General features: G+C 46.6%; 5 protein-coding genes across 5 annotated transcripts; 4 read left to right on the top strand and 1 right to left on the bottom strand.

Annotated features, from left to right (window-relative positions):
* Positions 1–1,836: 1,836 nt before the first annotated feature.
* Positions 1,837–4,427, top strand: AOL_s00054g682 (uncharacterized protein; the record flags this gene model as incomplete). The annotated part of the gene is made up of 5 exons (XM_011121998.1): positions 1,837–2,134; positions 2,200–2,312; positions 2,375–2,714; positions 2,791–2,869; positions 2,945–4,427. The coding sequence occupies 5 exons, from the start codon at positions 1,837–1,839 to the stop codon at positions 4,425–4,427; spliced, it is 2,313 nt and encodes a 770-aa protein (XP_011120300.1).
* A 732-nt stretch (positions 4,428–5,159) lies between these two features.
* On the bottom strand, positions 5,160–8,376 carry AOL_s00054g681 (uncharacterized protein; the record flags this gene model as incomplete). The annotated part of the gene is made up of 4 exons (XM_011121997.1): positions 5,160–5,270; positions 5,328–6,177; positions 6,234–6,439; positions 6,499–8,376. 4 exons carry the CDS (start codon positions 8,374–8,376, stop codon positions 5,160–5,162), a joined length of 3,045 nt encoding a protein of 1,014 aa, XP_011120299.1.
* A 3,601-nt stretch (positions 8,377–11,977) lies between these two features.
* Positions 11,978–14,533, top strand: AOL_s00054g680 (uncharacterized protein; the record flags this gene model as incomplete). Its single annotated transcript, XM_011121996.1, has 1 exon — positions 11,978–14,533. One exon carries the CDS (start codon positions 11,978–11,980, stop codon positions 14,531–14,533), a length of 2,556 nt encoding a protein of 851 aa, XP_011120298.1.
* Positions 14,534–17,196: 2,663 nt separating this feature from the next.
* AOL_s00054g679 (uncharacterized protein) lies at positions 17,197–19,931 on the top strand (the record flags this gene model as incomplete). The annotated part of the gene is made up of 3 exons (XM_011121995.1): positions 17,197–18,264; positions 18,323–18,903; positions 18,959–19,931. 3 exons carry the CDS (start codon positions 17,197–17,199, stop codon positions 19,929–19,931), a joined length of 2,622 nt encoding a protein of 873 aa, XP_011120297.1.
* Positions 19,932–22,228: 2,297 nt separating this feature from the next.
* AOL_s00054g678 (uncharacterized protein) lies at positions 22,229–23,284 on the top strand (the record flags this gene model as incomplete). Its single annotated transcript, XM_011121994.1, has 3 exons — positions 22,229–22,358; positions 22,570–22,687; positions 22,807–23,284. The coding sequence occupies 3 exons, from the start codon at positions 22,229–22,231 to the stop codon at positions 23,282–23,284; spliced, it is 726 nt and encodes a 241-aa protein (XP_011120296.1).
* Positions 23,285–24,217: the final 933 nt, after the last annotated feature.

Here is a 24,217-nt window from a genome sequence, read left to right as displayed (position 1 = left end):
TGTTGGTCATGTTGGATCATATCAGGGACGGTATTCCTCCCGAGTTCATAGATGTACAAATGAAACATTCAGCTATATTATTTTTCTCACTTCTATTCACTGTACACCGGACAAGGGGAGTATCTATTAAAAGTAGTAGCCGGCCATGTTAATATCAACATCACGGATACCCACGGCTTCCCCGAGATGGGAAGTTGCACACCTCTAACCGATACAACCCTAAGTTTACGTACACAAATATTAATTAAATTCCTAGAAACCGTATTGCCAGCGCTGTAGGAAAGATTGTACAGTCGGTTGTGTAGGCTTAATAGATAGATATTTTATATCTTAACGATTTGATTTTACTGCAGTGAGGTTGCATTCTCGACCAATGCACTTACTTAGCTGTTAGCGAATACTACATGAACTTTGATATAAGCGATTTAATAATAGACTTATATTATATAAAGCGGTATTCATATGTCCTTCTGGTATAATAGAATAACTATGATTTAAAAATATATGTATTCTATACAAATTCCATATGGAAAGAAGCGAGGCTAGTTGGAATTTTGCTCGATTCGTGTCGATAACCCGAATCTAGATATTTATGATACAACAGCAAAGTGTCGTTATAGACGTTATCCTCCATGACACCCTCCCTGGCAGATTTCAAGGCAGAAAATGGCCTTGCAGAGCGGTACTCCGAAAGTTAATTACACCTGCATCGGATGTAAACGTGATACCGACCCGTCAACGGCACGGCTTTCAATAACGTTAGTAGATATAACGCCGACAATATAATATAAAAAAGAAGTGCTCATATAAAGTACCTATGCAAAACATATATGTGAGTAATTCTCTGTGACAGCGATAACATCCCATGGCCCACCATGCATCCACCTACGGAGAATTAGTCAACCAAGAGGTAGGTACCATACATACGTGCGTACATATACATACATTACGTTTCAGTCATTCACGAATCAATGTCGCTATCCAACGGGGAAACTCACAGCTGAGGTAGCCCAGACAGCTGGGTCACACAGGCTGCCTCTTGGTCAGGGTTACACAAATCAAAAGAGTACTCCGAAACTCCCCATCTCGTATACTTAACACGCGTGTAAGAGGTAGCTTCTTCGGCTTCGAACCTCCCCAGCACCATCATCCTTGGCACAACAAAAGGCAACACCGAAATCCTTGACCACCACCAGTAACATCGAAGTATTTGAGAAAAAAGAGTTCGAAGCTATGTAAGTTTCGATGTACTCATACCTGCCCACCTGCAGATTCGGAATCTATTCTCAGCCTCACTGATCCTAAAAGGGAATGATGCAGCGGCGGGCCGACCACTTGAGTGTCGACATACGTAGCAGACCGGAACCCTCCATTATGCAAAAGACCATGTTGACACCCTTGGATCCTAGTCGTGGAACAAGGCCGGTGTGTGGGTCTGACGCTATCTGGTTCGCTGCCTGTACCCGTCGACAGGCCCTTTTTTAATCCCGTCAAAAAAACGCTGATACGTACGCCTGTTAAACCATTCACCATTCATATCGTTAGTGCTAGCTATCGACGCGTGCGACGAGGGGCTGACGAAAAAACCTGGGTTGGCGCACAAAAAGAAGGCTATCGAGCCAGCCACAGTATCTTTACCCCCCGTTGCAAATATAGCCGATGCGAGTACGTAGTACTCAGGGCTGTAGAGGAAAGAATGTTATATTCAAGGGCTGTCCCCGTAAGGAAGAATAGAAATCTTCATGGGCTTTTTACGACGATTCGTGAAAAGGTTATAGTCACGAATAGGGGTTTTCTTTCGATAGAATCTTGATTCTGCACCGTATATATCCATCAATGTCGAATCGGAGTGGGTATGCCAACCCAGTTTTTACTGGGGCCGCTGGTGTTCACACAAGACCGGAGGACAATGAGCTACCCTACTATACACCAGAGACGACAACGGATCGATTCATACGGCGAATAAGTAGTTTGAAAAAGGGACCGAAGTCAAATGAAACGATCGAAGACTATAAACAAGTAAAATTAAGGCCGGTCAATAAGGAAAGGGAGAGTGAAACTGGCTTCGGATCGGAAGAAATCCAATTAATCAGTAGAGTTGAGCGGACTCAACAGTATACAGGCGATATCGATGGTAAGCTCTGAAAAACAAAACAAATGAATTTACAAATTTAGTTTGAATATTGACATCATCTATAGGAGATGATCCAAAAACTCCAAAAGCTCTCGAACAAGCAAAAGTGCCCAAGTTCTCCGGCTTGGGGGTCATGATCCTCTCGTTATCGATATTTTCGACATTATTTTCTCTTCTGGTAAGATAACTATCATATTTACTTACTATAGAATTATTGCTCACAAGAATTTGATGGTATAGTTTTTCTTCATAGCCGTCGCAAAACCTAGATATCAAGGTTATATTCATGCGAACGGTCATCTCTCCCCAACTACCGCATCTCTCTTATCTGCCATCTTCGCAAAGGCGATTGAAATATCGTTTGTCACAGTTTTTACATCGTATACTGGCCAAGTACTCAGTAAACGGGCGTTGGGAAAAGATTCGAAAGGGATTAGGATAGCGGATCTATTGATGAAAGGATGGGTCTACCAGCCAGGATCATTACTTACGACAATGCCAGGCCTAAAATACGCTGGGAGGACACTATTGGGGGTTGTTATTTTGTTTGTAGTTCTATGCGTGACATTTTATACGACTGGTAAGTTTTTCGGATGCTTCAGAGGAAATTTATAATTTATGAAGGACTCCAAGTTAACCGATTTATAAATCACCAGCCGCCGATTCTTTAGTTTCTCCAAAACTTCATTTTAGTAAATATGGTGACGTGAAGTTAGAAGGATATGTCACCTTAACGTGAGTCATCTCTTAAGATCTTAGAGCATACAATTTATTTTGTGACTATTCTCACAACATTGGATACAAAAACAGATACGGCAATTCAACAGCTTTAGCTTCACGATGTCCCGCGATTATCAGTTCGTCCTTGGACGGTCCTATGAATGGCTCCGCACTTCCCGTATCACAAACGACCTGCTACCGAGTCCATAATAGTTACCAACCACTTCGAGACTTTACATTTTTCACAGACGCATGGAACGGATATCGAGCCGACCAATCCATACCGAGAGACCAACTCAACCGAAGACCCGTAGGATGGACAACGGTTGGAAATGAAAGATACTACGGAGCATGGCTCGAGATATCCGGTTCCGACAAACTGAACAATGTAACATTAGCCATGCCTCACGGCAGTATTGTTCCATCGGTTCGAAACGTTACCCTCAACAACCTCGTCCAACCAGAGATGCAAAGTGATTTTGGAAATATCGATGCAACGGCTTCAGTTCTAAGTCCCGCTATCAACGTCATCTGCTACAAATTAAACCAAACCGCAGTACAATGGTTCATATCAAATAACTCATCAGACACCAGACAAGGACTCCTCGACCCAGAAGCCCAAAGAATCTTCAACTTCGACCCATCTTCCTCACAATCCCTCTCTATTCCCTCAGAAGGCCAATATCTCGCCCCATCATTCATCTCCCTCCCACCACCCTTCAACGTCGCAATCTTCGCTTCAGCAGGCTACACAGATCCATCAATGTACATGCTAACCGCCGCAAACGCCACAATATCCCCATCCTACACCCTCTGCGCCATCCGTTCCCTCCTAACCTCCCGCTGCTCCACAACCTACCTCTCCGCCTCCGGCGGTGGTAACGTAACCACAAACTGCTCCCCAGACAACCAAAACTCTCTATCCCACTCCCTCCCTTCAACCAATCATGAAACCTACCAATCCCAATTCAAAGACATCTCAACCGCCCTCGCCTACGCACTTTCATTAAACGTCGCAGACGCCGCATTATCCCGAATCCTCGGTATCTTCGCCACATCCACAGTTCCAGGATTCAACCCTTCCCTCCCATCCGTAGCAGAAGCATTAGCAATTCTATACGCAAACGCCATAGTCCTCTCCTCCGTAGGCGCTCAATTCGGTGCCGACGAAAAATCAAATTCTTACGCGGGGGTGGATCCGTATCTGTACCAACTCCCCACGACGGAATCTTTCAATGCGAGGATAAGAACGGTAGAGTACGCATCGGGTGTATCTGCGGGTTGGCAGGCTAGCTTTTATGTCGTATTGGCCGGTGTGATGGTTATGAATGTGTTTTGTTTGGTATATTTTTTTGTAGCAAGGGGGCTTGTATTTGATATTACGGAAATCGAGAACTTGTTTTGTGTGGCGTTTAATTCGAGGTCTGATGGGACTGCTGTGGACTTTAGCAGTAGGATGGCGAGGAGGAGAGACGGGTTTTATGGGAAAGGTCCGAGGGGGAAGCAATTTGGCCTTGCATTTCATGTTGACTGTGAGGAGGACGAGAGATTTCATTTGTATAAAAGGGACTGAGTCATTATGTAGAACCTAGACGCCAGACTTGATATCTAGGCTTAAGCGGGTAGAGAAACTGATTTAAGTTGTAAATTATGCGGCATGTAATGTTAATTAATATAATGCAACTTCGCTAGACGGCAGAAGGCGATCTAGAGAGGCGCACGGTGGGGGTTGACTCTAATTGAACCAAGCAAAACAAAAACGAAGAACAACAAGAGACTTTTAAAAATAGAATATCAAAAGAGTAAAGTGCATTAGACGAAGTACCTCGTTCAATCATCAAGGTACGCTCAATAACAATGAACGCCAGACTATGCTTTCGCTAACGGGCACTCAACCAAGCGTAAGAACTGAAAACATGGGTGTTCTAAATGCCAGTGGAGTCAGGAATAAGGATTAGGGTTATGAAAACATGTGTAACCCAAAGCAAAGCGAGAGCATGTCGATGGCTGTAAAAAGAAAAAAAAAGTATAACTTTAGAATCAAACGCCTGTATAAAGAAAATAGAAACAGAAAAGCATTCTAGACCATAAACTCCGGGAGAAGACAAAAGTCATCTCAATCAATTAGCTAGGTTCGGGAAAAATGCCAATGCTGCTGTGAACCTCACTCGGATATGCGTATCTCGTTCATGTTAATGTTCGGTGAGTGTCATCGTCGCACTGTACGAAAGAAATTTGGGGGGTGAAATTCGTCTTCAGTTTCGATAGAGGTGGACAAGAGAGGGTGTGGAGGTGGATAGGATTTCTAGAACCCTTCTTCAAAGTCCTCATCAAGGACGTCCTTCTCGCCCTCATACAGAATTTTTTGAATGGTGATCTCGTGGATAGTACTAGAGTCCCGGCGAACACGCTCAGGCTAGACGGATTGTTAGTGTCATTGCAGAGGCTCACTCAATTTAGCATAAAAACTTACAGCCAATATTCCCTTATCAGTTTGAAAGACCGCCCTTTCCTCATCATCCAAATCGTACTCCAAGAGTTCATGCCACTTAACTTTCTTGGCAGAAGGCGAAACTTGAGGTGGAACATAATCAGATTCATCACCAGGCCCTAGGGCGACTCCGGTTTCCTCAAATACTCGTTGTCTCAGTTGGCGGGCTTCTTCTGCAACAGCGCTTTGCGTGTCCCGGGTTGGTGACGGCGGTCGCTGTCGAGTAATCCGAACAATTTTTCGCTCAAACTTCGCATTTTTATAAACTGCATTCCTTGTCGTATTTCGAGCAGTAACCTTCAAAAGTTCTCGGTCAGATAGACTCTTTGTGTGGGAAACCCGCTTCTGTCGAGCGCTAGTCGGTGAGCTTGGTAGGTTTTCTATAGACGTTGGAACGGGAAGTCGAGACCGTCGCTTTGGTCTTTCCGAAGGGGAGTCGGCGCCGTTAAATTCTTGGTATGATTCTTCAGTTGGAGCAGCCATGGCGTCATCATTACTATCATCAGAGCTGATTGCAGTGCTCTCTTCGAGCAACTGCTCATCCAGCACATCGTCCAAGATGGTGCCAACTGGTTCCTCGGCGGTTGGAGTCATAAGGACCTCCTCTATCCTCAACTCGGATATCTCCTGTGTCGGGTCGTAATCTGAAGCCAAGCGAGCAAGAGGGCTGGCTATCTTAGGCCCACCCTCGTTGCTGGCATCGAGTGCAAAATCCACCGCATTCTTAAGCGGGGAGCTCCCGCAAACCGACCTGCTGCGGCCACGCCTCCTCGGGCCCGGGGTCGAACGCGTCCTGGGCGATAGCTGGCTTGGGGACCCTACCGGGGTATTACTATTTATTTGTTAGCATAAAGTCATAGAAGAGGGAACAAACAACTGATGACGAACAAGTCTCTTCCTAAGAGCTCCTCACCCCGGAGGGGTGAAGGGTCCCCGCTGAGCGAGATTATCCCATTCTCCGAAATTAGCCTCCCCCTCAGAGGCGTATCGTCCTTTGGCGGCGAGTACTGGGCGGTGATACAATACGATTTTAGCGGGGAACTGAGCCTGGGCTGGTGCCTGAGGTGCCCCCACTGCCCCCACGCGGACCGAGTCTGTATGTATATATATGGTTAGGAGATCCCCGCTCTTAGATTGAGCTTGGAGTACGTACCGGAGTCTGCGGCGCGATGGGCGAGGCCGCAGATCCTGCTTCCTCCGGGCCTGCGCCAGCTTGGGCAGGGTGGCCAGCATTAATGGCCGCCTGCGACAAGGGCGCGAGTGCCGACGGATTGGCAGGACCGGGCCAAGCACCATCGGCTGCATCCCCCTCCCCTAGGGACTCCACACCCTCCCCCTCCTCCTCCATACCCCCCATCTCCACATCCTCCTCTTCCTCATCCTTTTCCTCTCCGCCCTCCTCCAACTCTGCCCATTCGCTTTGCGTGATGCTCAGGGCTGTGTCCCCTTCCTGGCCAAACTCCACCTGGCCAGGCCCCCGCTCACCACCCCAACCCCCCTTCAACAACTCCCTCTCCGACCCCGTCAAGCTAAGCTCCTCATCCCCTGGGCGAGCATACTGCACCCCCTGCTCACCCACCCCCCCTTCCTCCTTCTCCTCCTTTTCCTCCCCTTTATCTTCTCCCTCCTTTTCCTCCCCTCCCTCTTCTTTCTTTTCTTCTTCTTCTTCTGCCTCCTCCTCCTTCTTCTCCTCTTCTTCTTCTTCCTCCTTCTCCCCCTCTTCCTCCCCATTTTTCTTCTCCCCCTCCCCCTCCTTCTCCTCAACGGCTTCTGGCTCCTCTGGAGCCTCTACAACTTCACCGGCAGCGCAGCAGCCCTGCTCTTGGCAGAGCTGCTCGCTGGCTTCGGTGTCGTCGCCAGTCCGTTCCGGGGCAACTAGTGCCCCCGGCCCGACCTCTGCTTGAGGTGGCGATGGTGGCGCCGATGCTGGTGGAGGTGATAGTGATGTTGGTGGTGGTGGTGGTGGTGATAATGATGTTGGTGGTGGTGGTGGTGTGGCAGTAGGAGGGTCCACCTCGGCCCTCGGCGCACGACCTCGTCGCCGCCTTGGCGCCTGGGTGGTCTCCTGGCCGCCCTGGACCCTCTGGCGCTTTGTTTGTGGCTGGTCCTCAGCCACTTCGGTCGAGGGCCCGGCCGCCCTCTTGGCAGACCGGGTTGGCCTCTTCGAAGCTTCGATGGGGGCTTCGGTGGTTGGCCCGGCGTCTTTGGGGGCGGCGACCTTCGTCTTCCTCCCCCCCTTCGCGGCCATACTCTTCCTGTCCCCCTGCTTTGCTGGAGCCGGCTCGACGGTGTTATCCTCCTCTTTCTCAGCACCTGGCCCACCCTCAGACTCTTCTGACTGGATAGAAGTAATACTATTACTTCTACTCCTAGTCGCTCGAGTCGAAGGCGGGACAGGTGCCTTCTTCTTCCTCGCCTGTTTCTCCTCGTCCTCCACGGAATGCTGCTCTTCTTCAACTTTGTTTGGTTCCTCACCAACTTCGTTCTCTTGCGACTGAGTCGAAGTGACACTATTACTTCTGCTTCTCATCGCTCGTGATGAAGGTGGGACGGGGACCTTCGTCTTCCTGGTCTGCTTCTTCACCTTCTCGGCAGGTGGTTGCGTCTGTTCAACAGCTTGGGTTGCTCCCTCAGTGACTTCGTCTTCGTTGTTAGCCTTAGCTTTGGCTCTCGTAGATCTCGTTGCCCTAGTACTCCTAGTCTTGGTTGGAAGTGGGGCTTCTTCAACAACTGATTCGGGTTGTTGTTGTTCGGTGACGGCGGCGGCAGCAGCAGCTCTGCCTCGGCGGGTTCTAGCAACAGGAGCTGTGTGTTGTTGTTGTTGCTGCTGCTCTAGAACATTGGATGCGACAGCTTCGGTAGCTGCGACTGTTCCTCGTGATCTGTGCGATCTTCGAGATGGAAGCTCTTGCTCCGGTAAAGGTTGGTTACGCCTCCTGCGAGGATTGGTAGGATTGGAGTTTGCAGTAGTGGTAGTAGTAGTACCTGTCGGCTCATTGGCCGGAACGGTTTGCTTGCGCTTAGGCGGCATGATGAATGCGAAATGTGAAGGTGTGATGTTCTTGGTGATGATGTAAGTGAAGCAAAACCGACTATCACGAGTCGGATGCTGGAATCAGGTGATTATTCAGGAGGGGACAATTGCTTGGAGTAAACTTGATCGTGATGATGATAGAGATATCGAGCTGATGATGAAGTCAAAGCTGTCGGTGATGGTAGCTGGTGATCGATGGTGAGGATGGAGGTTGATGTGGAGATGAAGATGGTCGTGGAGATGAAGCGGTGAAGGTTGTGGTTGTGTCGTTGAAGGCGTAAGGGATCGAAAAAGCCGTTGCAGAGGTGGAACGCGACACAAAATATTGTTTGATTGCGGAAATTTGTTGTTGTTGTTTCTGTTTCTGCCGATCGGGTTAGCGTCTGTCTTGGCAACGCGGTGTCATTGGTTCAGGGCAATATGGTAATTGTCCCGAATAGGGAATTCGATTATGACAAACAATTTTGATCGCAACACATGGAGTCCATGTGGTCCACGTCCTCGATCTCGCGTGGTCAGCTTCATTCGTGAGCTCCAATTCGAGATAAATTGGCTGATGCCATGACTCGATTGAGCAATTGAAGTGGACGGCAATTCAAGGCTAGAATAGCTATTAGATTCCGGTTGGAATGTCTAAATATTCTACGGTACTCCCCATAACTTTCGCTATTTATCTTATATAGCTCGGAAAACCCCATGGTCTGTGCATCATTCTAGTCTACAAGCTTCACCCCAGAAGATAAGATCAAATTTGCAAATCATATTTTGATAAATTCTCACGAATTCTGATCTCAGCCCCTCCAGAGAAAGATAACAATTAGGTTCGGTTTCTTCTATATTACTGTCTTGCAAGATCTGAATCATCCCGACCAGACTGCAACCGATTCCCGGCCTGCCACGAGGTTTAAAGTCTTGAACTCAAGCTCGGGGCCACGAACGGTTAATACATATTCATCGGTATCTACCGTCGACACCATTTTTCACGGCAAACGGTTCGGCAAGAGTAAAGGGACGTCTGTCTCTCTGTCTGTCCGTTTGTCTGTCGGCAGGTGTAACCATGTTCCGCGAGACAGATATCAGATGCCTGCATTCGTCTTCCCGTCCGATCGGTTTAAATTTGTGATAGATTTTATGTTGGGTTAAATAGAGCTCTGACTGTTGGGTTCAAAGCTAGGAAACCCCAATGGGTGCCAATTGATTAATTTTTGATGTTGGATTGTACTATGTAATTGAACTGCACCCCTAGGCCCTCTTAACGTTAACTCGATATGATTGTTATCACGACTGATTTGTTTACTTCCAGACCCCTATACAATGCGTCTTTTAAAATTCGTATTTACGTAGATGGCGTAATGGACTATTATAATGTGGACGTGGTGCGGCACAATGCGGCCTTTCGGTGGCGTCTTAATTCCCCTTGAAGTCATATGTTCTAGATCTCCACATTCGCTAAAACAGGTCCGATACAGCCTTGGTGCCAAAATCCTGCTGCCGAAAACCCCCCCAAGGAGCTCACACCAACATCTTGTATCAATTGATATTCTGGAAGGTCTCCTGTCTTTTTTCTGGATGTCGGAAATATATTAGGTCGCACAACTAACGGTGAAATATAATCTTTTAGAATATTCTCAGATGATGATCAGCAGCTGCAAGTTCCGTCTGCACACCATCCTTCTGGGCAGTCCGGCATCATCCAGACTCACCGGCACCTGCATGGTTTCAAGGTGTACAACCGTTACGCCTTCTAACGGAGTCCTAGCACAATTGCACAAGCGAGCTGCAAAGACATGGCCTTGGATCCATCTGACAGCGGAAAAGCGGACCATTTCGCAAGAACCTTACGCATTCCGTTTAGTTAGACCTCCTGTTCGATGCATAATACACCCCAAATATCGAAACCTAACTCTTGCAGAGGGGGGAATTTCCCGAACATAAAAGAGTTTTTATACGGGGAAAATTTATAAATTTACATTTGGCCAAAACTGTGGCTGAACTGACGGTATTATATTACCATAACACACCTGTAAGACTTCATGCCCACTATTAACCATATTACTCGTGAACCCAAGTTGCATGAGCTCATATGAGGCTCCGACGGTGGGAGGGGAATAAGACTCCCATTTTCGAAATAATAATATTGACTAGGCTTCACATGTTTAGTCTATTTTTACTTTTAACAATAGAAAAGATATCATATGCCTCCGTAATCTCACCAAGACGGCTCGTGAAGCACTCAAACCAACTGCACCCTGCATGATCAGAAGGGCCAGAATCCCCAACCGAAGACGTGGTGGACGCGGAGCGGCTCATACCATCAAAGAGGGAAGAAAAGGACAGGAAAAAAGTGCATCCGGAATTTCCCAACGGCCCAGAAAGTACATGTGCTAGCTCGATCTCAATGGGTCCGTCCCGAACAAGAGATAGAACGTCGCTAGTGTTGAGAGGAAAATCTCAATCATGATCTTCAGATCTTTAATCTTAGGTGTGCTTCCTACCTTCCGCGCCACACCATTGGCCCAAGTCACCGTTGGCGCAGGGAGGAAGACTCTCTAATTTCACGGCGCTAACCTGCTCGAAGCATGAAGCCTGGCTGATCATCGCGACCCACACTCCACAGCGAGGTTTGGCGAACCCGCGAGCATGGGTGCCGGTTCTTACATACCCCCAATATGCATGGGCATTTGCTTGTTTTTTTTTGTGTATTTTCGTTGCAGCCTTCAACGACGAATTGGAAGGGTCCGTTTCGCTGCGAGAGAAACATCAATGAGGTCAGTAAACTAGTTAGCGGTCCAGGCTGTGTACACATTAGGTTATCTTCCAGGGGTCCGGATCGTTCCCTTGCAAGACTTTTTGAATGTGCTGTACTTACGTATGGGTGAGTACTCATATATGTATCTGCCAGACTTATTAATATTCCTAACGATCCGCTCCTACCACTTTGAGGCTTCTTTCGAACGGTTCACTTTTCCTACTGCTGAAAGCAGACCTATGCTTTTGCTCTATTCTGTCACTCGTTAATATCTCTATTTGCCTACTTCGATATATGCTATATACAATTGCCTGTCTCTCTGGTTAAGCGACAGCCACGTATGTCCACACATTCATTACCGTACTAACGTTGACAACATACAACCAACAAATCAACATCAATCGACCAACCTTCAAAAGGAAGAAGAAGAGGAATATAAGGACTTAATCTGCCAGAATCTGTAATATCCGCCTGTGCAGGACGTTTGCGGGTTCAAAACAACAATCAAAGGAAATTACCATCAACTTCCAAAATCTCACAGCTTCAGGACTCCTTCGTAGCCGGTTCAACAACTAGGTTGTCCCCCGTTTTCGGTTGACAGCTACCTACCCAGCATTGCTTCCCCCCCACGAACATTCAATAATTTCCAAGAAACCTCCAAATTCTCCGAAGAGTCTTGATATGGAAACTGTGAAATCCCAGCACTGAGCCATTCCATTTTTTCTCCCATTCTAAATGGCCTGTTGATGTTAATTAAAAAATACTGAGTGATTCGATTGGATTCGATTGTATAAAACTTGCTCACACACCCAAGAAATTTCCATAATCCTCCAAGAAGAAGAACCGAAAATGTCACCAAACTTTAATTCGATATTTTACGACTCGGCCGTTTCAAGCCCTACAGAGCCTCAATTGACATCGCCAGATGGTTCTATTGACCCAAAGGGTGGTCTTTCCTATATCTCAGTATACTCTACAGTCATGGTCTTCAACCCAGATTTCAACTTTGGGAACATCATCAAACGAAGTAGCACTGGCCCAATCAACGGAAATTTCACTAGCTGGTTCGAAAGCGACGGCGAATCATCACCAGTCAGAAATACGCCATTGGCAAAGATCGAGGAAATCCCATTGTCCCCAAAGTCCAAGCCTAGATCAATATTAACTTGCGATCTGGAGGGCAAATCCGCAAATCCGAATAAAGTATATTCTGAATCCAACGAGTCTCGGATCGGGACAGCTCTTCTGCGACCAAAGTCAAACCGTAAAGTTAATCCGAAAAAGCAGTCGCCGCACAAAGTTGAAGTAACGGTGCCAGCCAACGGCAAAAGCGGCCAGCGTCTAGACCGACGTTGCATGCTTGACCGAAGCGATGCGCAATACAACTCTATTCTCCTATCTGAGAGCCAAGATGAGGACCAGGCTGAAAGTTACCGCAGCCGGGAAGGAAGCGATTGGGGCTTGGATGATCGGGATACTGATTATCAGAAGTTAATATTGAATTCTACTGCTTCTTTGCCTTATTCATCCAGCAATAGTTCATCCAGCACCATAAAACCAATCGAGACCCCAGCTTCTGTTGTTACTCCTGTACTGCCTGTTGTGGAGGAACCCTCGAATAGAAATTTACGGATATTCCGACCGAAGTTGCAACTTCGAACCGCAATTAGCAATCCAACATTTAGGACTACTCCAGTTTTGATAGCTCCTGCCAGCAGTGAGCGACGAAACTCCAAGGAGAAGGGTCTGACACAGAGAAAAGGACCTCGTGCCACATCCTCACACTCTACAGTTTCAAGGGCCGCATCGCCAGAACGGAATACCACAGAAACGCCGCAACAATCTCGTACAAAACTTCCATTGCACTCGCTGCTGCTTAGCCCGCTGGGCGCTGTCACAAGAAGCAGGAGTAAAAGCACAAGCCGAGGCCGCATTCCTAGTATCGCCCTCTCAATCTCCAACAGCATTAATATTGGCAACAACAACAACAGATTATCCAACAGCACCGCCCGTTATTCGTCTGTCTCGGTTGGGCCGTCCCAGGAAATCGACGAAGCAGACGAAGTGGTCGCAGAATTGTCAGACATGGTGTCGCACGGACAAGTCGTCGGTTCCGCCAAGGAACAGCAGCCTAGTGGCTCTTCAAGATCCGTTTCCCGTTTTCGTAGATTCAGTTTGGCATACCTTTCCGGATCCGAACATGACTATGACGGAGGAAGCGAACAGTCGTCTAGGTCGCCATTAAGGAGTTGGAAATCTTGGTCAAATAGGTCTTCTATCGCATCTTTTTCTTCTGCAAATAATAGGCACAGCAGGGCGAGGTACTCCGCTGCGTCTATATCTACTTCCCAGGGTTCGTCATTATCTTCATCATCTACTTCAGCTCTAGACCACCACACCCATCCGGAAACAGGAGTTCACGTGGAAGATAGACGACGTCCATCACTATCCGGCTCTTCAGTCGCAGAACTTCCTTGGAGACAAGTACCACCACAAACTTATGCGCACCTGATGTCGTCTCGAAGGAATTCGGTGGCCACACCCACTGCTACCCACCAATGGCAATACTCCCAGACACTCACACAAACATTTACTGCTACTAAAACCTCTTCTCCAAATCTTACCGCAGCCACCTCTAGATCTTCAGATGGATCATCCATCCATTCTCTTGTCGAAAGGGTATATTCGGCACAGCCAACCCCAGCAACCGAAGGAGAAGACCCCTTCGTTGCATTCTACATGGCTACAAAACCCAAAACAAGCCCACTAGAAATCCAAGCCGAAGAGATTCGCGCTTATGAGAAACAACAAAAGCAGGAAAAACTCTTGCAACGTATCGCAAATGGCAGCTTCTTTGATTCAGATGATGAAAGTGATGATGAAGACGAGGGCGCTGGCATTCTCGATTCCGACGAAGATCTCTTTGGCCATTCCGCCGCCCATGACTGGTGGATGTCCGGGATCGAAGAGGCTCCGGAAGAAGATGAAGAATGGGAAATTCCCCGTGTACCATCATTAGAGTTTGATACAAGGTCTCAACAACGGGAGAGTAGTATATCGACAGGGACAACACTCACCACTGATGATCTACACCCCTCGACACCGACTGCCGCAGAAATCGCACACTATCGAAAGATCACAGAGCTAGCGATGACAGAGCCTCCAGAGAAGAGGAGGAGGAGGAGAAGACGGACAGCAAGTTCGGAGTGCTTGATAGTCGAAGCTGCAGAGGGTTTGAGAACAATGTATCTCGAAGAGCCTTCTGATGACTGCGCAGTCGAAGAAGACGACGATATCATGGGAACCAGGACACCACAATCCGGAGAGCTTCCTCTGTCGCCAGTCAAACCCTTGTCACTATTACCAGAGTCCGAAAGGGCTTCTAGACGTATCTCGATGTCTTAAAAAAGTACCTGCTATTTTCAAGTTTCATTTGTTGTTTTGTTTTTTATTAAGCAGATTATCTGCTTGTCCATCCTTTCTATAACTTCACCTCTTCTTTGTTCTGGGAAATGATATCCACAAAAGGTTCTTCAGGGATACGGCGTTTTTTTTTTTTTTGATCTTCTTGATTTTTCAGAATTTCCTTTCACAGTATACTAATAGCCTTACCATAATCTCCCAATCTCTTTTGTCTCAGCTAGCTATCGGGGAAATGATACCACGGGCCGTTTTTCTTTTGTAGTTCCTATTCAATTGATTTTTTTCTTAATCGGAGCTCTTCAAACAACCGATTTTTTATTATTATTATTCTGTACAGAGGAAAGATGTAATTACACTAGTGTCAAAGTCGGAAGTCTCAAGAAATTTCAGGACCGGTTTCTGACGGTATTAAAAAAAAATTAATTTGAAAAGCTTGAAAGAAAAATCAACATTTCATGAATGTGAACGTGAAAGTGAAAAGAGGTGTTGTTGATGATCCCCAAAATCCAACAGCAGGGAACCCCCTGTCTGTCCGGTCGCCCAACCAGCCCCAGAATGCGATCAATTTTGCCAGACGATGCTTGTGACACCCTCGTGAAATGTTCCGATGACCCCAACTACCCAATAAAATTCCCATCTTGATTATTAGTTCTGATGGTGGTGGGGGATCAGCTGAACCGCGAATTCCAGACAAGAAGAAAAAAAACAGACCGTCGCAACGGGTTGTTCCTGTTCGCAAATGGTAAATTAACGGATTAGCCAAGTTTCCAAAATAAATCAACAAAGAAGAAAGTGGTGATTTCGCGTAGTCGTCGTCATGAAGGAAAGAAAGAAGAAAGCGAGAGGGGAAAGACGAAGCCGAGGATCATATCAGTCGAGATTAGTCGAAAAGGCTATTCTTTCCAACGATATTCCCGGTTCAAATTCTTGTCCTTGTTTTTGATGTGTCTCAGCACAATGGGTGCGTATCTAAGCATATATATTAGTATCGATAGTGCAATAAATCGGATGATTCTACGTTGACAGGTCGGGAAGGCCAAAGATGCAGGTAATTCTGGTCGATCGAGGGACCTCGAACCGTCGGCATGGGATCCACTTGGTTGACGTTCCCGAGGAATAATTAGTTTACTTTGTTAATTACATAGTGAGTTTATGTACTATGTACATAGGCCGGCAAACACGTCCTGCACGAGGGTCTGTCTGATCTTCACGCCTCTTTTTATTTTTCCCCGATGCAGAAGCCTTATATGCAAGTTGACCGTTTGTGATAGGTCGTAGATATATTGTTTTCAATGCACCCCTTTATTTCCCTCGACACTTATATAATTACAATTCGTAAAAAAATAAGCTGGTCTGTGGATATATATGTATATACATTTGGAAATAATATATAAACAACGGCCGTGCCAGCAAATCACTGCAGCTTTGATTCGCCCCTCTTCGGAACGTTGAGGTCTTATTCCCCTGCCCGATTCGCGCGGGATTCTGCATCATGGGGGCCTAAAGGTGGTTTGTTGTTGTGGGCAGTGGCGGGACTTTCCCGAATTAGCGTCAGTTGCTGTGGGAACAAGCTGCAGGCCGACCGACCCTTGCACTCTAACGACATTCTAAACAACTCGAGCTGTTCCATAGCACTCCATACAAACCTTGGCTGGGCAGGGCATTTCGCATGAACAATTGACCGATTCAGAGCATAGCCGGCTGGTATCAGGAAAAAGTAAGCTTTGGATACATACAATCAACAGCGACCCCACATCTATGTTTGGCGCCGGTGGTGGTGGTGGTGGTAGTGGTATCTTTTTCTCTTATTCTTGTCTTTGTTATGACAGGGGGGTTGGTGTGTATATCGGATTGTATTGTATTGTATTGTATTGGGTTTACTTAGTGGTAAGCTTAGAGAGATTGTGTGATATGTTTAAAAGCTGGGGAAGAGATGAGATAAATATCTCGAGAGAACCACTTTCAGCTTCAACCTGCTCCACTAACTTTTTAGTAGTTGGAACTCCATCCGGGCTGCTTCCTCTCTCAGAGGCTCCAGAAGATCTCTTCCTCTCTCTCTCACACTCTCACCCACACTTCCTTTTCCCTCTCCCATTTCCTTCTTGACCTTTCGATTCTTTAAATTTGTGATATTAACGAATACTTTACCTACTTACTTACTTTCTCACTGTATTCTATTCTTCTTCAGATCTTCTTCCTTTTAGTGGAGGCTGTTGCAACTGCAACTGCAACTACAATTGTGACGTTTGCGACTTCTTGTCTGGGCTGACCTCCCTCAACTGCCCAGTCAACTGCCTACCAACCACAACCCGCCAACTGCCAACAACAACACCAATTCGAATTCAAATTCGAATTCCCCAACTTGCTCGACAGACCGTCGGCAGCGATCTCGACGTTCTCAGGTATCAAGTCGATCCCGCATCGAAATCCATTCATAATTGGTAAGAAATAAGTACATAAAACCCCGTCAGTTATTCGAGCATAGCAATGTCCCCTCAAGTCCTTATCGTCAGCATCACCATCTTCATCTTCATCACCATCCACATCTCCATCTCCACTTCAACTGCCCCGATTGGTCTGCCTATTCAGCCTATATCTCAATTGCCACGTCCCACAAGATACCTGCATTAAAAACACATCCAAAAATGGAATCTCCTCTTATTACTGCTACTGCTATTGCTACTGATCCTCCTCCTCACAGGGGAGGCCTCAGGGCAACTTTAAAACAATTTAAAGAACGGCTTATTAACATCATCTTTTACAATCCAGACGACTCCGCAACTATCACCATGGCTTCATCAATGGCTCCTCCTCCTTCGCCCACGAAACGGGCTTCGCGATTCTTTGGCGGTCGCCATAAGCGTGCCGAATCTGTTAGCGACAACTTAGGTTTGATGGGTCCTCCCCAGCTGCCTCCATTGGACTTCTCGTTTTCCGGTGGTGCGGCAAACGGGCCTCCATCGCCCACCAAAACCGATCAGCATGGATTTGGGGGTCCATTGCCCAAGCCTAATCTGAAGGCTAGACACATGAAGACACCCAGTCTTATGGACCTTCTTACCGGCAAGTCTAAGAAAGATGCCAAGAAGGATTCCGACTTCACAATTAGCACCGACGACGACTGTCAAGATGAACAGAATTCAAGAAACCCTCGGGCTTATACGACATCCAGAGTTCTTCAGCCCGCTTTTGTCGAGCAATCCCAGTCCATGTCCGATCAGTTGGATGCTTCATTCCTTGACCTTAGAATGCAAAATGAATCCAGCCTCACTCTTACCCTCGATCAGGAAAACTTTCGACCTCCTCAAAAACAATCTCGTATTTTGGGCAATACAAATAAGGCCCTTCCTCCCATTAAGACGGATATTCCTGATGAAATTGCACGAGAGATCTCGCTTTACACTCCAAGGCTCTACTCGGCATCTGGCCAGCGTAATTTCGCTGTCACACCCGAGTTGAGAGCCCCACAGCCTCGGCCGACTACTTTTTACGGACAACAAGCAGGAGAAAGGAAGTCCAGCTGGGGAAGCATCATCTCGATGGGGAAGCGTAATAGTATGGGAGAGGCGGACCATACCAGCAATGAGCATGGTGGGTTCTTGTCAAGGGTAACAACCTTTGGGTCCGGTGGGAATAAGAGAGTCCACCCTGCGGCATTGGAATCTGGAGCTCCATCCACCGTTACTTTGAATCATGAATTCAATAATCTTCTGGTAGGTCCTGCCTTATCATGGTGTTGTGAAACATTCCGATGCTAAATGTTATATGTAGTCCAATTATGGTCTCCCCCACAACATCAAGAATGGAGCATCTGAAATGCCAGCACATGTCAAGGCGACATTGCTCAAATCTAGCAAAGTCATGTCAAGGGCCCCGCTGCCACCACCATCCAGCCATGGGTCTCCACCACTTATGACAGGGTTTTCTCCTGTCACACCTGCCCGCGAGAAGAAGAAGCGTCCTCTTAGTGCCTTTGGCGCTGCCCTATTCCGTGGTGAGCATACCCGTGCTAGGAGCAAGACAGCTAGCACCATTGGTCTACCGACCAGGTCGCAGGAAGATAAGGGACGACCTAAGACTACTCGTTCCGATAAAGCCTTCCGCGCTGCGCCTACTACTCCTATTACCCCATCTGTGAAGACTAATGTCGGCCCTCTTCACGCGAATTCCCCTTGCGACTTCATTGACTACCTTTATGGAAGGAATTACAATGACGTTGACCTTGGATGGCTTCGCCGCCTTAAGAGGATGCTCAGAAACGAGCGTCTTGCATGGGTTGAGACCTTTTTTGAGCAAGAGGGCTTGGATCGCCTTCTTGATTTGATCAAGAATATTTACGAATTGGAATACCAGTAAGCCACTACATTCCGTACCTGAATTTGGACGCATATTCTAACATTTCATTAGCGATATTCAAAGCGGCAGAGTTATTAAAGAGGTCTTCTTGTGCCTCAAGGCAGCCTACACCGCCCCAATGGCTGATGCCCGTTTTGACACAGTCCATGTCGAACTCTTCACCATGATCCTCTCTATGATGTTTGATGAAGAACGAAAGAAGACCCCTTATGAGTATGAAACTCGCGAGGCCGCCATCAGCCTCATGTTTACCTACCTCCAGCAAGCACCACTTGACCAACAAGTCGCCCGTGCCCGATCTCTTGTTAAGATCTTGGAGAACCCACCTTTGGCTAAGAGCCAACAGGGACCTGCTTGGGTTGAGGCTATCAAACAGCCGCGACCCTTTACCAGATGGAGCAGTGAGGTTGCTCGATTGACTTACGAGACCGGATGGGTTTGGTATCACCCTGGAAACAGAATTACACTCCGTGAATACGATCCGGAGGCACCATTCAGTGTTGCACACTTCCCCACCCCACGCGCCTTTATGGCTATTGATGGTGGTAGTGTTAATTCCATTGAAATGAACGTTTCAAATTATGCGGCGTTGCATGTGGAGATTATGAATGCCATCATCGCTTATCTTCCAACCAGGGCGGAGAGGAATGGTTTCCGCATGGCGGTTTCCATGTCTGGTATGGAAAAAATCATGGGACAAGTTTTGAGATGTGCCGGAAAGGGACATCACTATGAGCAACTTGCCAACATCCACTCTGCTCTCACCGACTGGGTCACTGCCGCCCGAGCCGATGGGTGGGAATCTTGGGAGCACGTTCGCACCGGAAGATTCCCAGCCGAGTCTCAAGATAAAGTCAAGGCGATGAGAAAGATCGAGGCGATGTATGGCCCTCAGTACGAGCTTCCCGATATGGGTCTTGAGGATACGGTTGCCCAAAAGAAGAGGATGTCGATGAAGCCTGAAGAGTCCATGAGTGTCTTCCAGGTTACCGACGGTGGTGTCTCTTTGGAGTGGGACTTTTAAGCCTGTGTGGCTCGAACGATTTCTTTTACTAGAGAGGAGGGAGATTCCCTCTCAACTACGACGACTGCCGAAACATGATATGATACTTCTCGAAATACATTCTCCTTCTCTGTCGATATTTTATTAAACCCCCCCCTTTTCACCTTCACCCTCACACGTCCATCCCCTTATGACCAACTCTAACCTTGAGTTTACTACTACTTCTACGACTACGACTACCGATTCAATCCTCATGACCCCGAACCTTACCCGAGTCGGTATGGCACGCCTCCGCCCTGTATTCTAACCACTTTTTTCAGCTTCCTTGTTTAGGAGCGAATGGTGTTCGGATTGTACGATCTGATTATTCTGAATGGCGAGGTCTTTTGACTGTTTGGAGGAGTTTAATTGATAATGAATTTCTTTTGTGCAAACCCACGCGGGGAACAGACGGGAGGAAGAGAGAAGTCAAGATGATGTGTTTACGGCTTATCCATGAGTTTTTTCTACCACGAATCTTCTTCTGGGCCTCAATGTCGCAAATATTGAACGAACCATCTTGGACTTATGGGCAGTTATTCGCGCTAGATAAGGCGGCGGTTTCCGTTTATTTCGGATTTCACCTGTCTCTTTTTGGACGGTACTGCGTCTTTTAACGTCTTTCCTTTGTCTTTTTTTTTCCTATTTCTTGCTTCTACCTGCTACCGCCGCTTGCCTGCCTGCTTCTGTTGCGTTTACGATGTCCCTTTTTGCTTTGCATTGCCTGACTGCGTGCTTTGCTTAGCGGCTTCTTCCGTTGTTACGATACAGGCGTTTTTCCTTGCTTTTTCTCTTGTCACTACTTTTTTTTATAACTTTAGGTGTAATGAACAAACTTGAAGTGTTACGATAGCTTCCCTTTCACTTTTCCTACTATGCAAATGACAATACAATGACCGAATTATCCAAGTCTTTTTTTATCTTTTCTTTCCTTGTTTCCTTGATAATTAATTGGGGTGATATGATATGATATGATGAGGCCTACAGCCGATATATTACCGGTGGTGGGATTTGCAGGGAGCTATTCGGCCGGCTTTGTCGGGTAGCACAACATTGAACTTCGGCCGACTGGTGGGACCCTTGTGCCTGTACTGTCACGTTATTCTAGTCGAGGTCTGCATCTGGCCCCACAAAGCTTCATGTTCATGCCACGGATTACTAAGGCGGATGGCGAATGCGAAATGCTTTCATGATTAATTACTCATCTTTGTATTTTTCTCCCTCTAGCTCTCTTATAATTACTTAATTATACCGGGAAGTATAAAAAGGGCCTACAAAGGAAAAGTGTCGAGCGGGGAACGCTGAAGATTGAAGCAATTAATAGATACGATACACAATACAAATCGAAAAATAAACTTTTATAGATACTTCATCAGCTGCAGGGCCGACATTGCATTGCATAATGCCTTTTGGCTATCTATAACCCATTTAACGTTACTGGTTTACGAATCCCATCGCATGCGCATTCCATTCCATTCCATTCCATGGTCCCCTTTCCCCCGCTGGGTGGCATTAATTGATCTTGCATCTTTTCACAAACCAATTTCACATCTGATTCGCCACCCCATTGCATCGATCGGTTAGGATAATTAAGAGGAGGGGGGCCAGCCAGGAGTTAGTCATCCGTCTTCAACCTCGATTCGGAGCTCAAAGGCCTAAGGCTCGAAAGCCTCGGTCCAGATCCGGCAGTCGAACGGATGCTGTGGACTTGTCCCGGTCTAAGCCTGCCCTTATAAGCGTTAAGCTGGGCGACGTCAAGGCTAACAGTTTTTTTCTGACCTTTCTCCGAACTATTCCATTGATACTTCAACCTAAATCTGCTAACTTCCATCTTGTATTCTTTTGTTACTATTGTTATTATTATCATTGGTTTGAATTGTACAGCTGCATTGGACTTTTCTAGTATATCTTCATTTTCGTTTTTTACTCCGAAGACGACCGCCCTCTTAAACTCTTAACTTCTAATACGTATACCTCTGCGCGGATTGCGACTACAAGTAATAACGGTTAACGGACCGGAAGCTCAAGATAATAAATATATATAAATCCCAGCTTCCAACCCTCTCAAAATCCCGGAACTTCAGAATCCTCTATCTTCATCATCTTCTCCCTCCTCTATTATCAATCCTTACTAAGAAGCTTAGCTATCTTTACTAAGTTCAAAGGGCTTTTTAAGCTTTGTCGAAACCTCTCTTAAGTTTACAACACTTCCTACCAATCGGCAAAAGAAAACTCCCCTCAATTCTCCCCCAAAAAATTATATCATCGGATATTCTAGAATGCCTGCGACAATGACCACAACCGTAACAAACGGCAGCGCAAACGGTGCAAACGGCGCCAATGGCACAAATGGTTCACATGTTCCAGATACACGATTTGATTCCATCGAGGAGTCGGTAGAAGCTTTCAGTATGTCCCCCATATCTCATTCTCTCTCACATGCTCCAAAAACCAGCCCCAGAAGCAGGTAACCAAATATCACAAGCGAAAAAAAAATAATGGCGTCGGGTCTAAACCGGCTTCGGTCCGGATGCCGCATCTCCCCGCACAGAATATGAATTCAACATGCAAGAAAATGGTAGCCAGTAGACTAACCATCGCTGTTCCCAATCATCTCCAGGAAGAGGAGAATTCCTCGTCGTCCTCGATTCCACAGACCGAGAAAACGAAGGCGACCTGATCATTGCCGCCCAAGATGTAACTACCGAGAAAATGGCCTTCCTGGTCCGACATACTAGGTAACCCCCCTCTGCAGCTCCGACCCCGTAGTCTACACCCCGCCTCTCCTTCTCCCTAGCAACAGAGCCAAAGAAGACAAAATAACTAATCAAATCCCGTTTCAATTAAAACAACATAGTGGCTACGTCTGTGTCCCCATGACTCCAGACCACACCGACCGTCTCGAACTCCCCCAAATGGTCCCAAAGAACCAAGATCACTTACTAACCGCCTACACCATATCCGTTGACTACGCAACCGACACTACAACCGGTATATCCGCTCACGACCGAGCCCTGACTGCTAGAAAACTAGCAGATCCAACTTCCAAGCCATTGGAGTTTAGGAGACCCGGGCATATTCTCCCTCTTAGAGCTAAGAAGGGAGGTGTGAGGGTCAGAAGGGGACATACGGAAGCTGCGACGGAGCTTTGTAGACTTTCGGGGAAGGAACAGGTTGCGGTGATTTGCGAGATTGTGAGAGAGGAGGATGGGCTGATGGCTAGAAGGGATGATTGTATTGCTTTTGCGAGGAAGTGGGGGTTTAAGGTTTGTACGATTGAGGATATGGTGGAGTATGTGGAGGCGAAAGAAGGGAAGTGGGTCGATGAGGCTTAAGTATGGGTATTTGGTGGCTTTTTTTGATTGGACACGATTCGATCCTTCTTTCTGAGGAGAGAAAGCTTAAAGAGAGGAAAAAATCGAAATGGAGGGGGGAAGTTTTGGGTATTGGGATACTGAATATTTCGAACGTTACTGGGGACTTGGTAACGTTCGAAATTTCAATATCACCGAATAGTTTGTGCATTTGTTATCGTATATGAAGTTCCGCTCTAGGATTAGGTGTTAGGATGTATTCTGGGTGTTCGAGGAGTGAGTAGTTCGAGCTTACCAGTTACATGCATATATACATATCTGGTTTGTATGTTCTTCTACTCCTTTTTATTTTACTATGGTATTTTATTTTATTTTATTTTATTTTTTCGGATCGCGGCATATCTGTTATAGAGCTCGGATTTCCTTTTTTTCCTCTCTCTCTTCCAAATGCTCCATGGTGTACTATAGCTATACTGTATATTTTTTTCTTAAACAATCAAATCTGTCTATATCACCCTCCAAAGTTACACATACACCCGAAAACTCTAAACTCCCCTTGTCAGAAACCAAACGATGTATATTCCGTCTAATAAGTAAGAGGTAAGTACCTAAAGTATATACATTAAATTGAAAAGAAAAAAGTAATATTCCTACACCAACCGAAAATAGAGTACACTCCCGTCCTTCCGGGCGAAAAAAGATGTAGTATGATTGTTTAGACTTTATGCACAAATACCCAAAGTCTAAGGGGGCGCTCCATTCATCCCTCTACTAAACGACCACCGGGCCGGCCATAAATGGCTTAATAATAATATAAAAGAGCTAACCGAGCCCTTTCGATTTCGAAACCGGTATGTAGATGCTAGACATGCGGTTTCTGCGGACCCACGATTTTCGGGTATAACCTCGCCATATGGTAGTTAAGTGTGCTCTTTTGTGTTTTAACTCGTTTCT

Source organism: Orbilia oligospora, assembly GCF_000225545.1.
Source record: "Orbilia oligospora ATCC 24927 unplaced genomic scaffold scaffold00054, whole genome shotgun sequence".
Taxonomy (NCBI): Eukaryota; Fungi; Ascomycota; class Orbiliomycetes; order Orbiliales; family Orbiliaceae; genus Orbilia; species Orbilia oligospora.
The sequence above is the reverse complement of the archived record's forward strand: the minus strand, read 5'-3'. Positions and strand labels throughout refer to the sequence as shown.